Source organism: Myxocyprinus asiaticus, chromosome 4 (assembly GCF_019703515.2).
Source record: "Myxocyprinus asiaticus isolate MX2 ecotype Aquarium Trade chromosome 4, UBuf_Myxa_2, whole genome shotgun sequence".
Lineage (NCBI taxonomy): Eukaryota > Metazoa > Chordata > Actinopteri > Cypriniformes > Catostomidae > Myxocyprinus > Myxocyprinus asiaticus.
In genome coordinates, this window is record NC_059347.1 from 14,640,578 (window position 1) to 14,658,429 (window position 17,852).

The following is a 17,852-nucleotide window of genomic DNA, read 5'->3' on the forward strand; positions in this document are numbered from 1 at the left end:
TCTTCTTTTTGTTACCTTTTGCATTTAATTGCGCTGCATGCCCAAGTGGCTGCAGTACTCAAGAGCTCCGCAAGAGTGGTTTCCTTGTTCCCTGGGTCACATATTCGGTGTGTACGGCTGGCATCACGACCACCGTCCACCACTCCATTTGGCAGGTTGGCGCTCCAGCGGCGGTCTCCCGCCCTGAGCGCCCAGCTGTGGCACAAATCCGCCCCCGATGTGACAGTCTCCACGGGTCATGAGGACAGGCCTCTTCCTCCCCCGTCCCAGGCTGTTCCGGGGGTGGTCACAAGGAGCCAGGTAAGTGCTTCGATGTCCTCGGACTCAGCACGGCCACGATGTGGTGTGGCACCTCAAGCTCCGCCCCGCCGCGAGGCCCCACCCGCCGGTACATCCGATGACGTTGTCCCTTTGGTCCCCCTTGCGCGGAACTCGGGTGCATGGCTTGCGCTTTCCAGTCCGTCGCGAGGGCTGGTCCGGACCGTCTGACTCGGCTGCACGATTCACTTCGCTGGGCATCCACCCAGGTCCAGCGGTGTCCACTTCACCTTGGTGAAAGATGGAAACGCTGCTACCTTGCGCGGAGATCGCTACCCTCCTACGGAAGAACGCGATAGAACCTGTCCCTCCAGCCGAGATGAAGAGGGGGTTTTACAGCCCCTACTTCATTGTACCGAAAAAAGGCGGTGGGTTGCGGCCAATCTTGGACCTGCGAGTACTGAACCGGGCCTTACACAGACTCCCATTCAGGATGCTGACGCAAAGACGCATTCTAGCGAGCGTCCGGCATCAAGATTGGTTCGCGGCGGTAGACCCGAAGGATGCGTACTTTCACGTCTCGATCCTTCCTCGACACAGACCCTTCCTGCGGTTTGCATTCGAGGGTCAGGCGTATCGGTACAAGTCCTCCCTTTCGGCCTGTCCCTGTCTCCTCGCGTCTTTACGAAGATTGCAGAGGCTGCCCTTGCCCCGTTAAGGGAGGTGGGCATTCGCATTCTCAACTATCTCGACGACTGGCTAATCCTAGCTCACTCTCGAGACGGGTTATGCGCACACAGGGACCTGGTGCTCTCACACCTCAGCCGACTAGGGCTTCGGGTCAGCTGGGAGAAGAGCAAGCTCCTCCCGGTTCAGAGCATCTCTTTTCTCGGTTTGGAGTTGGACTCAGTCTCCTTGACGGCGCACCTTACGAACGAGCGCGCCCAGTCGGTGCTGGCCTGTTTGAAGGCGTTCAAACAGAAAACAGCGGTTCCACTGAAATATTTTCAGAGGCTCCTGGGGCATATGGCGTCCTCGGCGGTGGCCACCCCGCTCGGGTTGATGCATATGAGGCCGCTTCAGCACTGGCTCCAGACTCGAGTCCCGAGACGGGCATGGCGCCACGGGACACACCGCGTGGCCATTACGTCGGTCTGTCACCGTCTTTTCAGCCCTTGGACCGACCTCTCGTTTCCACGAGCAGGTGTTCCGCTAGAACTGGTCTCCAGGCGCGTCGTGGTCACGACAGACGCCTCCAAAATGGGCTGGAGCGCTGTTGGCAACGGGCACGCAGCCGCCGGCCTCTAGACGGGTCGCCCTGCGGAGGTTCCGGCCGTTGATCCAGGGCAAGCACGTGCTAGTTCGGACAGACAGCACGGCAGCGGTAGCATATGTCAACCGCCAAGGCGGTCTGCGCTCCCGCTGTATGTCATAACTCGCCCGCCGTCTCCTCCAACGGAGTTAGCAGCACCAAGTCGCTGCAAGCCACTCACATCCCGGGCAACCTCAACACTTCGGCGGACGCGCCGTAACAACAGGTTACCCTCAAGGGAGAGTGGAGACTCCACCTTCAGGTGGTCCAGCTGATTTGGAGTCGATTCAGTCAGGCACAGGTGCACCTGTTCGCCTCCCAAGAATCCTCCCACTGCCCGCTCTGGTACGCAAACCTCACCGAGGCCTTCCTCGGCATAGACGCGCTGGCACACAGCTGGTCCCCTGGCATTCGCAAATATGCGTTTTCCCCCCAGTGAGCCTGCTCGCACAGACCCTGTGCAAGGTCAGGGAGGACGAGGAGAAGGTCGTCCTGGTAAGCACCCTACTGGCCCGCCCAGACGTGGTGCTCGGACCTCACGCTCCTCGTGACAGCTCCCCCCGGGCAAATTCCCCTGAGAAAGGCCCTTCTTTCTCAGGGAAGGGGCACCATCCGGCACCCGCGCCCAGACCTCTGGAATCTCCATGTCTGGCCCCTGGACGGGACGCGGAAGACCTAAGCTGTCTTCCACCTGCGGTGGTAGACACATTCACTCAGGCTAGGGCTCCCTCTACGAGGCGCCTGTATGCCTTTAAGTGGTGTCTGTTCGCTAAGTGGTGTTCTTCCCATCAGGAAGACCCCCAGAGGTGCGCAGTCAGATCAGTGCTTTCCTTCCTGCAAGAGAGGTTGGAAGGGAGGCTGTCCCCTTCCACCTTGAAGGTGTACATTGCTGCCATAGCAGCACACCATGACGCAGTCGACGGTGAGTCCTTAGGGAAGCATAATCTGATCATCAGGTTCCTAAGAGGCGCCAGGAGGCTGAATCCCTCCAGGCCACGCCTTGTTCCCTCATCGGATCTCTGTAGTTTTTCAGGGTCTACAGAGAGCCCCCTTTGAGTTTTGCAGTCAGCCGGGCTTAAGGCACTCTCCTTGAAGACTGCCCTCCTGACTGCGCTCACTTCCATCAAGAGGGTAGGTGACCTGCAAGCGTTCTCTGTCAGCAAAACGTGCCTGGAGTTCGGTCCGGGCTATTCTCATGTGATCCTGAGACCCCCGACCGGGCTATGTGCCCAAGGTTCCCACCACTCCTTTTAGAGACCAGGTGGTGAACCTGCAAGCGCTGCCGAGGCAGACCCAGCCCTGGCGTTGCTGTGTCCGGTGCGCGCTTTGCGCATCTATTTGGATCGCACGCAGAGCTTTAGACTCTCTGAGCAGCTCTTTGTCTGCTTCGGTGCACAGCGGAAAGGAAGCGCTGTCTCCAAGCAGAGGATCGCCCACTGGCTCATTGACGCCATAACTATGGCATGTCTCGCCCAAAACATGCCGCCCCCGGTAGGGCTACGAGCCCATTCTACTCGTGGTGTAGCGGCTTCTTGGGCCCTGGCCAGAGGTGCCTCTCTAACAGACATTGCAGAGCAGCGGGCTGGGCAACACCCAACACCTTTGCAAGGTTCTACAACCTCCGGGTGGAACCGGTTTCGTCCCAGGTAGTGGCACGCAACACAAGCGGATAAGCCCGGGATAGCCGGCTGGGTGTATCGCTTGCACATAGCGCCTTCCACCTCCTTTGAGCTGAAGACGTGCGCTGTTAATTCCCAGTAGTGTTCACAAAGGTTGTTCCCTGGTTGACTTCCTCCGAGCCCTATGGCAGTCGAGTTTTCGGAGAGACTCGCTGCCGGCCCAGTACACGCGCTAACTAAGAGCCCTGTTCTGGGGTAGGTGCTCCGCATGTGGCGGTTCCCTGTAAGGCTAACCCCATGCGATCTATATCTTCCGCTAGTTCGTTTCCCTACTGGCAAACTGCGTCTTCCTTGGGCAGAGCCCCTCAGTCTCCATGTTGTAGTAACTCCTCCCCCATTGGGTAGGATCTACCTTGAAGGCTCTCCACATGGTTGGAAAGACCATGTGATGTATTCTTCCACTTAAATATCCCCCCCTCTCTTGGGGCGAGGTGTGGTCTCCGCGGTGTCCTCCCCTTGGGAGGGACACCCCCCGACTAGACCTGGCGGCCCAGTCAGATAATCCCCCTTCTTTTTTAGGGAGTGGAAAAAGAGAAGGGGAAAGAGGCCATGACTGGTTAAGCCTGTCTCTATCTCTGGGTAGTCGACTTGTCCCCAAAAAGGGCCGTTCGACACTCATAACTGTGTTGGGGGAGGTTACGTGTCGACCTGGTGTGCTGGCTATGAGGCACACAGCAAGTCTGCCCACCACACACCGCCAGTTCACGTAACACAGTTCAGCCTTGTGGCGTTTTGTATAGGGACCCCTAGTGTCACTACATCGACACCAACGTCGAGTGAGTGACAGATAGGGAACGTCATGGTTACTGGTGTAACCTCCGTTCCCTGATGGAGGGAACGAGACGTTGGTCCCTCCTGCCACAACGCTGAACTACCCGCTGAAATGGCCGGACCTTATATCGGCTCCTCAGCGTAAAACCTGAATGAGTGGTTGCATACCAGCTCCTTTTATACCCGTATGTTCGGGGGAGTGGCATGCAAATACCACTCGCCAATTTTCATTGGCCTTTTATCAAAGACCAGAGGTGTCTCGGGCTCCCAAGAGTGACCCCTAGTGTCACTACATCGACACCAACGTCTCGTTCCCTCCATCAGGGAACGGAGGTTACACCAGTAACCATGACGTTATTACCACATTAATAAAGAGTGTTTCCCAGTGCTCTGGAACTGTGTTATTATGTGTCATGGTTGCTACTGTCAAGCTCTAATATGACATTAAAGAAGCATAAAAGCACCATTAAAGTAGTCAATATGACAGTGTGAATCAGTGAATGAGCGCTGCTGTGTTGTTGACACAATCTTAGTATGCACAAGGCTCACGATGCTCTGCTGTCTTTAGTGCTGTGGCTTGCTTAAACACAAATGCTTCACAAAAAACTCTATCTCAGATGTAGATTCTTGATATTTCTGTTTACTTCTGGACACTCCACCGAGACTGCCCTGCTGTCTGTCACTGAGTCACTGAGATGGGCGAAAGCTGAATCCAGATCATCAGTCCTTATTCTGCTGGACCTTTCTGCAGCCTTTGACACAGTCAACCATCTGATCTTACTCTCTACCCTCTCCTCGCTGGGCATCACAGGAACTGTGCTTGACTGGTTTAATTCCTATCTCTCAGGTAGAGGTGAGGTACACTATATTGCCAAAAGTATTCACTCACCCATCCAAATAATTGAATTCAGGTGTTCCAATCACTTCCATGGCCACAGGTGTATAAAATGAAGCACCTAGGCATGCAGACTGCTTCTACAAACATTTGTGAAAGAATGGGCCGCTCTCAGGAGCTCAGTGAATTCCAGCGTGGTACTGTGATAGGATGCCACCTGTGCAACAAGTCCAGTCGTGAAATTTCCTCGCTACTAAATATTCCACAGTCAACTGTCAGTGGTATTATAACAAAGTGGAAGCGATTGGGAATGACAGCAACTCAGGCCACGTAAAATGACAGAGCGGGGTCAGCGGATGCTGAGGCGCATAGTGCGCAGAGGTCGCCAACTTTCTGCAGAGTCAATCGCTACAGACCTCCAAAGTTCATGTGGCCTTCAGATTAGCTCAAGAACAGTGCGTAGAGAGCTTCATGGAATGGGTTTCCATGGCCTAGCAGCTGCATCCAAGCCATACATCACCAAGTGCAATGCAAAGCGTCAGATGCAGTGGTGTAAAGCACGCCGCCACTGGACTCTAGAGCAGTGGAGACGCGTTCTCTGGAGTGACGAATCACGCTTCTCCATCTCGCAATCTGATGGACGAGTCTGGGTTTGGTGGTTGCCAGGAGAACGGTACTTGTCTGACTGCATTGTGCCAACTGTGAAGTTTGGTGGAGGGGGATTATGGTGTGGGGTTGTTTTTCAGGAGCTGGGCTTGGCCCCTTAGTTCCAGTGAAAGGAACTCTGAATGCTTCAGCATACCAAGAGATTTTGGACAATTCCATGCTCCCAACTTTGTGGGAACAGTTTGGGGATGGCCCCTTCCTGTTCCAACATGACTGCGCACCAGTGCACAAAGCAAGGTCCATAAAGACATGGATGAGCGAGTTTGGTGTGGAAGAACTTGACCGGCCTGCACAGAGTCCTGACCTCAACCCGATAGAGCACCTTTGGGATAAATTTGAGCGAAGACTGCGAGCCAGGCCTTCTCGTCCAACATCAGTGTCTGACCTCACAAATGCGCTTCTGGAAGAATGGTCAAAAATTCCCATAAACACACTCCTAAACCTTGTGGAAAGCCTTCCCATAATAGTTGAAGCTGTTATAGCTGCAAAGGGTGGGCCGACGTCATATTAAACCCTATGGATTAAGAATGGGATGTCACTTAAGTTCATATGCGTCTAAAGGCAGGTGAGTGAATACTTTTGGCAATATAGTGTATCAAAGCCACATCAGCTACTTACTGGGGTACCTCAGGGATCAGTGCTTGGGCCACTTCTCTTCTCTATATACACAACATCACTGGGACCCATCATTCAGGGACATGGTTTCTCTTACCACTGCAACGCTGATGACACGCAACTCTACTTGTCTTTCCAGCCCAACGACACTACAGTGACTGCTCGAATTTCTGCCTGCCTGGCGGACATCTCGGCCTGGATGAGGGAGCACCACCTGCAACTCAACCCAGCCAAAACTGAACTCCTTGTCTTTCCAGCCAACCCTGCTGTTGAACACAACATCACCGTGCAGCTAGGTGCAACTACAATAACGCCTTCCAAATCGGTCAGAAATCTAGGGGTAACCATCAACAACAGACTAAATTTCACAGACCACATCTCAAAGACCGCAAGATCATGTAGATTTACACTCTACAATATCAGGAAGATAAGACCCTTCCTCTCTGAACATGCCACACAACTGCTTGTCCAGTCACTTGTCATAACTAGACTGGACTACTGTAACGCTCTTATTGCAGGCCTCCTGGCATGTGCAATTAGACCCCTGCAAATGATCCAGAATGCAGCAGCACGTCTGGTCTTTAATGAGCCAAAGAGAGCACATGTTACACCACTCCTTGTCTCTCTCCACTGGCTGCCGGTTGATGCACGTATCAAATTCAAGGCTCTGATGCTGGCATACAGAACAGTCACTGGGTCTGCTCCAGCATACCTAAAATCATTTATGCAGAGCTATGCGCCCACTAGAAGCCTGAGGTCGGCTAAGGAATGTTGCCTTGTTGTACCAACACAAAGAGGCACCAAAACACTTTCCCGGACTTTCAGCTTCATTGTACCACGTTGGTGGAACAACCTTCCCAACTCCATCCGTGAAGCTGACTCACTCTCTGTCTTCAAAAAATGACTAAAAACACATCTGTTCCATGAGCACTTAACCAGTCATTAAAAATAAAATAAAAATAAAAAATAAAAATTTCCTGTTGCACTTTATTCTGTTTTGAATACTATTATGATGCTAGTGATACTTTGTAATACAGCACTTTTCATACCACTGTCTCCTAAGATGATTCGCTTATGTTTTCCTCTTTTGTAAGTCGCTTTGGATAAAAGCGTCTGCCAAATGAATAAATGTAAATGTACTTAAAACATGCATTGAGAACAGCACCGGAGATGCATTTCACCTGATGAGAAGCATATTTAAACTGTGAGCTGGCCTACACACAAAAACTCGAAGACCTTCCTGGAGTGTTCAGCCAAAATAAAAGCCAGCAGGTTTTAAAGTTAAGAAATGACAACATTTTTTTTATTTGTAGAATATAACTACTGTATATTATTATTAACAGTGATAAAAATAATAATACTATATTTAAAATTAAAACATGGTATTACTGTGTTAGTTTTTAGTAATTTTTTGTTAGTGTGTATCAAGTTGATGTCAGGTTTTATTATTTAAAATATTTTAAGCTCCAAAAAAATTCTCTTTTTACAGCAGGCATTATCATACACAGTACTTCAAGAGACAATGGCATGGTTATTCCTAGTCTACGATCATACGGAAAGTGATTGCCAGTTAAGTAATTTTTGTTGCGCAGTATATGTGGACATTTTAAATGGTTGTATAATTAAATGGGCTCACTTATGGCACTAAGTAAACGACAATGGACAAGGACGCATTTGGAGCGTTACAGAGTAAAAATGTTCTTTCACAGTCCACACTTTGTATACAAATATTAATATAGCTTTTTCATATGTAAATTTATATTTCAATCACTTTCATCTTTCATGTTTCATGTTTATTGTTTACATGCATAATTTGTATTATTTAAAAGTATTTACATTGAAACCTAGAACAAGTGCTAAAACGGTACTGACGCTTTAAGAATAGCAGCAGTGAAAGGATCTCAGAACTTTTTTGCCACAATACTACTCAGTCACTGCCGAGTGAAATCTAGGGCTGGGAATTGATTCCAAAAATAATTGATTCTTCGATTCCAAAGCACTGGAAATCGAGAATCGACTCCAAAGCTTGGAATCGATTCCACTCCACGTTTTTTTTTTTTTTTTTTTCTTGACCAATAAACAATTACACATCCCAGAAGCCTTAACTGCACTTTTTCAAATTACAAAAGGATTATATAATGACTGCAGCTAAACGACCATAATTTCCCGACAGTCAGCGGAAGTCAGTCAGCTATCATTACATTTGTAAATTAATATGTAAGAAGCAATTTCACAAGCCCTTTAACACATTAGACAGCTGCTTTCCAGATTGATAAAGTCTGCTGGTATTATACTTTGGATTGAATAATCAAGTAAAATACAAAATTTGTGACAGAAAATTGGCATACAATAATAACAACTTCCCCGATGTTACAACACTTGTCTGCAACCAGGAGATGGAGGATCAAGAAAACAGTGAGTTAGCTCCCCAGTACATCTCAGTAAATCGGTAGGTTAAAGTTTAAATGATCAGTGGACTGCACACATATAGCGAGTGTAACGCTTCTCCTCTCAGTCTAGCACTCCTGGCTGATTTTTTCCTCATAACACTTGAAACAACTTAAAATACTCATTAAAATGGGCACACAGATAAGTGTAAGACACGATTACCATAAAGGGTCTACTTTTATTTGTGTACACTCACAATAACAACAAAACCTTGTACTTTTGTAAAATAAAGAAAATAAACGGTGCGCTTTCAGCCGTCTCTGTCTCCGCGAGCATCTTTCTGAAACACATCACAAAAATGAACTGAAACTCAGCGTATACTTATCAGAAAAACATGAAACATATGTCTAAAGAAAGCTTAAAATGTCTACTTTTAAATAAAACAATTAAGATTTAAAACAAATATTCTCCTGCAATGTAATCTGTAAAAACTAAGGAGATGTACAGTTTCTCCTGGCTCAGCTAATTATCGCTGATGTGATCCCACCCAAGCGCAGAGGGCGCTATTCATACGGTAATGTACTGAGGTGATCAATGCAAATGGTAAACACCCCAACAGTGCCTTAAAAAGCATAAAGTTCATTCACTTTCCTGCGCGTTTGGAAGATGGCATGCTACACAGGTGAGGAAGCTCTACAGATGGTCCTGGATAGTGACGAAGAGTTCACATTTTCCTCAGAAGAAGAGCAGAAATCCGACGATGAACGTTTGCATTTTGAAGAGCGACTTGATCCAGCCGAGGATACAATTTCGGATGAGTAAGTCTTTACTTGCATTAGTAGTATTATGCTATTTTATATAAACATGGTCATATTTTACTAGCTGGACTATTTCCAGACTTGCCAGCCAGTATTCAGGGTATTGAAATTTGAAATATGTCCTAATAGGCAAGTTTTAGTTACATTTAAATGTTGTTTCGGCTAAAGCAGGTATTTAAATTGTATGCTGTATGATATAAATATGATATGTAATATGATATAAAAATAATATGAATGTTTAGATTATATTTTAACTAGTGTTTATGCTGTCTCATTATCATCAACGAAGCTTGTGCTTGCAAATATCTGTTCGGGTGTAAATGTGTAAAATGTGCTGTAAATATGCCCATATTAAAAAATCAGCATATCAGAATGATTTCTGAAGGATCATGTGACACTGAAGACTGCAGTAATGATGCTGAAAATTCAGCTTTGATCACAGGAATAAATTGCATTTTACAATATATTCAAATAGAAAACAGTTATTTTAAATTGTAAAAATATTTCACAATATCACTGTTTTTGCTGTATTTTGGCTCAAATAAATGCAGCCTTGGTGAGCAGAAGAGACTTCTTTTAAAACATTAAAAAATCTTACCGATCTAAAACTTTTAAATGGTAGTGTAGCTCTAAAGTTTTTAAGTTAAGTCTTTATGTAAAGAAAATGTATATTCAGATTACTTCTTTTAACTTAAACTTGATTTTGTGAATAAGTTACAAACAATACATTCAATCGTTAAGTCTCCTCACATTCATTCACTCTCAGGGGAGGGGTCTTTATCTCCTCAGGTGTGAATCACATCAGTATTCATGATCATCCACGCCTCCACACATATTCTAACGCTAAAAGTGCCTTACAAAAGTTAAATGACTATATTGTTTTGTATGAATGAGTGATTTTAAGAATCAGTATTGGGATTATTCAAATGAAGGTTGTGATTAATCACAGCCCTACTCTGTATTGACATCTGTGGTTGAAACTTAAAATTGCAAGTTACAGTACAGTATTTTTCATCAAATTGAACCTGATAGCTCTAAGCCTACAATAATGATTTAACTTTCAGTGTAGTTATTCAGGGTGAGCAAAAAATGCAGTTTTGAACAGTTTTTGTTTTTGATTATTTATTTATTTATTTGTTTTTATGTACTGGCTGGTATTTATTTTTGTATGTATGTACGTATGCATGTATGTATGTATGCATGTATGTACGCATGCATGCATGCACGCACGCATGCACGCACGCACGTACTGTATTCCAATATACAAGTCCCTATGCAGCTTCAAAAATCTTGTTAAAAAAAAGCTTCAAAAGCTTGGAATAAATGCTCTGTTTGCTTGAACTCCCTAATTTGAGTCTTAGACCATTCCATTAGATGGCTACAAACACTAAAATGTATATATATTTTTTTCTATCACAATATACAGATCTGAAAAGCAGGGGGTGTCACAACGTGGGTGGTGATGCCCATAGACAGTCTTTTTTGGGAAGCCATGCCCTTTCCCCATGTTTTGTGGAATATCTCTGCCTCTGAATTGACTACAAATGTGATCTTGATGTCAACTGAAAGCTAAGAACCTCAGGTTTGCAATGATTGTATCATCAGTATTCAGGAACAAATTAAAACGATGATTTGTTTATATGACTTTTTTTTTCTGGACATTTGAGAAATAACAGTGGATTATTTACCCAGATAAGCTTAGACAAGTAAAAATAGACTAATTTTGTAGAAAACAACCTAAGGTAAGAGCTGATGTAGAGTTTGTGGCTATTTGGGGTTTACAGAAGCAGCGATCAAAGCAGACATAAAAATTGTATTTGTCCATTTTTTTATTCACAATCTCACTTTGAAATTCTTTTGATGATTATTTGAACAAAATAATCCAATAACTAATAACTTTAATTTTCATTTATTCTCCTTTTTTTAAAACATGATTTTTTTGTTTTATTTATTATATCTCATTTGAACATCTCAAATGAGATATAATTACAAATTATATTTCATTTGATATAATTACAAACCTTAATTACAAACTTTTGAACCTTTTTTTAACAAGATTTTTGAAGCTGTGTTGGGGCATCCCCCGCCTTTCAGGTCTGCATATTGGAATAGAAGGTGACAGAGAAAAAAATATTTTTTCTAGTGATGTGAATGATTTAAGACCAAAAGTAGAGAGATAGAGCAGAGAGCCTTTATTACAAACTTTTGAAATGTAACATAAAAAGGGTCAATTAGACCCTTAAGGACAATGCAGGGACTTGCTCGTTAGGCCAAGGAGAGGTTAATTTTTTAAGTAATCTTTAGAAAGTGTGACGAGGAGGAGGGCGTGGCTGGGCTGTGAGGACACACGCCCGGCGCTAAATTGTCCTAATCAGCCGGGAGGGGGATAAAGACGAGCGGGGGGCACCAGTTAGAGAGAGAGACACACACGCGGCCTCTGTGTGTGTGTGTTTATCTGTGTGTTTATGTTTATGTTTAAGTTGATTTATGTCATTAAAGTTATGTTGACTGTTCTGCCGGTTCCCGCCTCCTCCTTGCCCATCCTGAACCCTGTTACAGAAATATCTAAAGGCAAACAAGGCCAGTGTTTTATGTGTTTATATATTTATTTATTAACAAACATTATTAGAGAAGAACATATATTACACAGCAGGAAAAATTTGTTCATAATTTGTCCATGAGCCTTGGAGGTCCAGACTTTAAAGCCATTTATGTACTTCCCTTTATATATACCGTGCATAAAGCACAGGTACAATCATGAATGGCTCCTCATTACTGTGATTAGGTCAATGTAAATAGTCTGTCTAAAAAATTAATTGTAGAATTTGTTATGGAACAGTGTTGTTGCTTTTCCTCATCAGTGCTATTAATGATGTCTGGGCTGTCTAGCTGTTGGAGAGGTTTGACTTCTAACGCTTTAAACTGCCAGTAGAAAATTCTCAGTAGAATTCAGACGTATCGCATACATTTTGTGTTATGCGCCGCGATATCGAGGGAAGTTCTGAACAAAAAACATTTTGGGCTCGACTTAAATCATTTTGCACTTGAGCCCTGAATGTTTTGTCCTAGCGACGCCCCTGCTTATAGGTATGATATGGCACTATTAGGCTGAGCCACTGATGACATTCAAGTCTACTGACGCCCCTGACTGCAAGTAATATGGTGGTCGCAATTTTTTGAGAGAGGTTGAAAGAAAAACTGAACTGACCTCTGTGCAGCCCAAGGGCAGTTCACAGACTGATGAGGAATGACGAACATCAGTAAGTGACATGGCAATGATGCCAAGCGGGCGTAGATGCACATTTATTTATTTCTCCTTGAGCAGTATTGTGCCTCTCTCCTTTTATCTTTACATGCTATACATAGAAAGTCAATTGTGCCCAGCCATTGAATTTCGAACAAATTACCAGCAGATGAAAATGTCAGCAGAAAAGATTTTGATTTAAACCACGATAAAGCTTCTCATGTAACTTTAATAAAGCTGTGCTACACACTGAAACCTGATGTGGATTAAATTTCAAGGCCACATGAACATTTAGAGGAGAGTTTGTAGGGTCTGAGGTATGCTGGCACATGGTCTTGAATGCCAATGTGATCTCAGAAGTATTCATAGATATTTTTAACTACAGTGTGGTCATAGCACACATACTGTTTATTAGACAGCATCTATAATGTACTGTTAACTCTTTTATCAAGTATTTACAACTTTAGAGATGTGCATTTGTATTACAGTATGTAACATATCACCCAGTCTGACCCTTGACCCATTACCTCAACAAGAAGTTGTCGCCATATAGAGGGTCACAAAACAGATTAACCTTGACTCTGGACATTTTATAGTGCTTTAAATTACATCAGTGTTGGCATTGTCATGTTCAGTAATACCACTGATGTCTAGTAATACATGCTAAGTCTGCCTCCAATGAAGCTACACTACTTCTAACTTAAAGTGCTTAAACAGTATTATTAGTATTCGTCGGGATTCTTACATAAAAAAGTGTGGTTCTACCACACATACAGGTTTTTCTGTTTGAATAGACTTTTGAGAAGTACAATATCAATGTATTGACAACATCTACAATGTAAACCCTTTTATGGATGTAAAATTTATGTTTTGCTACAGCCAGTATATTCTACTTTGAAATGTCCGGGCCGGAATTTCTGTTTGTGTTTTGGCCTGTGTGATCACGCCCACTGCCCATTTCCCAATAGTATTTGGACACCATGGGTTGCCAGATTTGTAACAAGTTAGCAGGCAAACACAGCATGCTGCAGCCATGGAAGCCAGCAAGACATCTAGCTAACATTGACAGTTATAAAAAATCCACATGAGCTGGTTTATAATTTGCAAAAAAATTGCAAATGTATACATTAGCTGATCAACTTACAGAGTAAGGCTCGTCGCTTGCCATTGTCAGTTTGCTCATTCTGTTGCGTGTCCTCAACCTGGCAACCCGCGTGAGCGTCGAGTCTGGGGAGGAGGGGGCGGGGGAGACAACTCTCTCCAATATTTTGAATATGGACTGCAGTAACCATTTTAAAATCTTGATGTCAATGTTACATATTGCTCCTTTAAAGACTGTTAATTTAATTATCTGCTTGTTCTACAAAACAGATTTCTTACTTATTTCTGGTTAATGGTTCCACCAAAGCAGAGCAGTTTAATAGAGAATGCTTGATGCATTTTAGCAGTTCAGTTGTAAGCTGCTGAGATAATACTGCCTTGAGCGCAAACAGAATGTGAATGATTTCATGCATCTGGCCTCGGCTATGATGTAGTTCTGAAACAAACGTCAAGAGCTGACAGCTTTCTCTCTGAAGACCTAATTCAATTAAATGACATGGTTGTGGTGCTCACACAACAACATAATGACAACAGATTAGTCAATTTGCTGTAATTCCATATTGTCATTGGATGTCAAATAGTTACTTACAAAAATCTATGGATGGTGGTTAATACACAAATATCAAATGACCTGGGTGATTTTCTGGAGATTACAACACCTGACTAGCACCTGTAGGGTTATTTTTGTGGTACCGGAGCAGGGTAATCACATTAAGAATTGTAGGTATTGTACACGTACAGTACATTTTTGTGTTTTTTTGTACAAATTTAATAAATTATTTGTAGACTGGTCAGAAAAAAAATTAGCGGATCCTTTGCAAGGGTAGGGAACTCTTTGAATTGTTGAATTTAATTAGCATTAAAGCTAAAAAGTATGAAAAATAAGCAAAACACTGTAAATGTTGCAATGTGTTTTACTGTGTGTGTGTGTGTGTGTGTGTGTGTGTGTGTGCATGTGTGTGTGGGCGGGTCTTTTAGGTTACAAACTGGTAATTACAAGGGTATTATGCTATAAATGTGGTTTATGAGGACATTTCTAGTGGCCCCATAATTTAAATCGCTTAAAAAACATTCTAAACTATGTTTTTTGAAAATGTAAAAATGCAGAAAGTTTTTTTGTGAGGGTTAAGTTTAGGGGATAGAATCTATAGTTTGTACAGTATAAAAATCATTATGCCTATGGAGAGTCCTCATAAGGATAGCCGCACAAACATGTGTGTGTGTGTGTGTGTGTGTGTGTGTGTGTGTGTGTATACTGTCACAATTGTTCTAAAGACTATGTCTTAACTAGTCTTTAGACATCACAAAGAACAGAAGGACACTGTAAAATTGTTTAAATAGGTAAATCCATTCAGTGTGTTATATATGATGGCGTTAAACATATTTAAGGAATCTAATTTATTAAAATTAAACAATACACAATACATAGATATTGATATTGTACATTTTAGTGTCTATCCAAATGTACCAAAATGTAAGTGAGCTAGAACTACACTTTACATACAAATACCTATGAATATCAATGAGATGTTGCATCATACTGTATATGGATAGAGGTTAATACACAATAATAAAATGACCAACCCAAACTCATACATAGTGTAGAGTTTAACAAAAAAATTATTAATAATATTGCATTGATTTGAAATTGTGCTTGTTGATTGGTTGTTGGTTATCTGAATAAAAGTCGTACATTTCTGTCATACGAAATTTTACTTTTTCGCCACATTGTACAAATTATTTTAAATTGTCTTGAGACGTGCTGAAATTACTGTATTTTATATTTATTTTTTAAGCTTACAAATAGGGCTGTTAATTTAACAAGTTAATTTTATTACGTTTAATAAACGAGGACAAAAAAAAAAAATTGATAAAAATTTATGCATTCATAATATCTGAGAAAAATAAAATACAAAAAGCATATTTTCATGAGTTCTGCAGTCAGCGCAGCCCCAGCTGCTACTAAAGACAACGCATATTTTGAAACCACGTTTACTGAGAGCAGGCCAAACCATTCAAACAGCAGCAATAGAACAAAACGGGTCTTAACAAAGCTTTAAATGTAACTTTTCAACTTCTATTTTTAAAACTTTGTGCTCATGGCGTTAGACACTGAAAAACATTTGGGCATGATGCAATGGCCAAAGACATCAATCTGCATGAAAGTTCAACGATTTAAAAATATCATGTTCTGTGCAAATACAACTTATGTGAAATTCGATTGCAAAATTGATTGCTGTGGAATGTCGGTCAGTGATAGGTTTATTTTCAAAGATATGGAAATAAAAAAAATAAATACTTATTTGCTAAAGCCATTTTTTAAATTATTTATTTTTTTATCCATTTATTATCTTCATCTAGGTGCACTTTTCTCTACAAATATTAATATATGCAATTAATTGGTGCAATTCATTTGATAAAACTTGTAATCGATTTACAGCCCTAATTAAAACACGTCTAGAACTTGCAGGGTTCTTTTCGTGGCCTCAGAGAGAATGTAACAGATAAGAAGGTACACAGAAAAAGTTAAGTGGCTCTCAGTTACAACTTGATGCATTGCTGCAGCTCATTTAACCTTCTAGTTGCAGTGGAACCTTCTTGGGGCTTCAAATCAATTGCCTATATGGGCGTTGGCAATCACACAACCAGCACAAAAGCCACTAAGCGCCGTGTGCATTATAAACCAAAAGCTGTAAGGTGCCAGCCCTGAGACATGTCCCTGAGGTGCTGTTAGCTTGTAAGGTGATTTTCCAATTAAACTAATTCAACAACACATATTTAAACATTGATAAGACCCTATAAATCATCATATGCTGAAAGTGTTTAAAAGTCAATGTTGAGATATAAAGTCATGTTTTGTGACACACAGTCTGAGGTTATTTTAAACTTCCAGCAAGCCTGAAATGTGGCGCCATATGACACAATTAATGTCCCTTACCTCGAGATATACGACCCAGGGCATAACTAATGTGGCCACTAGAAGATCTGCTACCGCCAGGCTGACAATGAGGTAATTAGTGGTGGTCTGCAGTGCTTTCTCTCGGGAGACTGCCATACACACCAACACATTTCCAAAGACAATGACAAAGATGAGCAGAGTCAGGAGCATGGCATAGTAGTTATACTGGTGCTTGGCCTCACAGACTGTGCCGTTGAGGGCCCCGGTCCTGTTGTCATAATAAGTGACATTGTAGGGATACTCCGTGAGGAAATCCATGAGCTGTGGCCAGGGAGGAAGCCTGAAACTGAGAAACATAATTCACTGTCAGTGAAGCTGAAAACATTGAATCGCATGAAAGCAAGGTGCAGTCCTCCAACCAAAAGGACCAAAAAATTTTATTGCTCCAAAGGCTGCTCTTCAAAGCTCAAGAGAAAAAAAAAAGAAAACAAAATTGGGACAATTTATTCACCCCCATGTGGTTCCAACCTCTTAATATTTTCTTTTTTTCTATGAAACATAAAAAGGAGTTCTCTGGGAGAATGTTAAATTATTTGACTTCACCGAATCATCCTGAATACATAAGGTTACACCAACAATTTTTTTTGTAAGGGTCACATTAGGTCAAAACAGTATATTTTTCCACCCTCATTTTGACCCTCTGTCAGAAACGCTCTGTTTTGGTGCTGTCTCTCTTTTAAGACTTGACAGTAAACACCCACTGTTATGATTGGCTCTCTGCTCTTGACTGACCTGCTCTCTCTTTGCCATCTCACTGCTCACCACTACTGGGTGGGGCTGCGGAAATGATAAGGTAAAGTAGGCATTGATGTGTTGTTGTGGAGGCGGTCAGATGTAAATGTTTACCACAGTAGCCGTGTCTCATTTCAAAGGCTGCATACTCCTGAGGTTGTATTTGTCTTCCGCATATGTATTTGAGGCTGTCTCATTTCAGAAAAGTGAATAGGACACTCTGAATGCAACCTTTGAATGCAACCTTCTTTCACGGGAATTCAGAAGATGCATGAGGTGTATCCTTTGTGGGCACTCACAACCCACAATTCTTGTCTGACAAAAATGACGCCAATTTGCTCGAAATATGATGTTCAAATGCAAGTAATGTTAATTCCCAAGTTGAAGTACCTCAGTAGACGGGTGCAGTATAATTATAGTAATATATAATTAAAATAAAGTAAAAGTACACCTGTAAAATCTATTTTCTTTTCT

General features: G+C 42.8%; 1 protein-coding gene across 1 annotated transcript in view; it reads right to left on the reverse strand.

The window, feature by feature from the left end:
* LOC127439872 (D(2) dopamine receptor A-like) overlaps window positions 1-17,852 on the reverse strand; it is a 105,808-nt gene that overhangs the window by 48,405 nt on the left and 39,551 nt on the right. Inside the window, exon 2 of the mRNA XM_051696146.1 lies at window positions 16,626-16,932. Coding sequence (XP_051552106.1) covers window positions 16,626-16,904 — 279 coding nt within the window. The 5' untranslated portion in view covers window positions 16,905-16,932. The remainder of the gene's footprint in view (window positions 1-16,625; window positions 16,933-17,852) is intronic.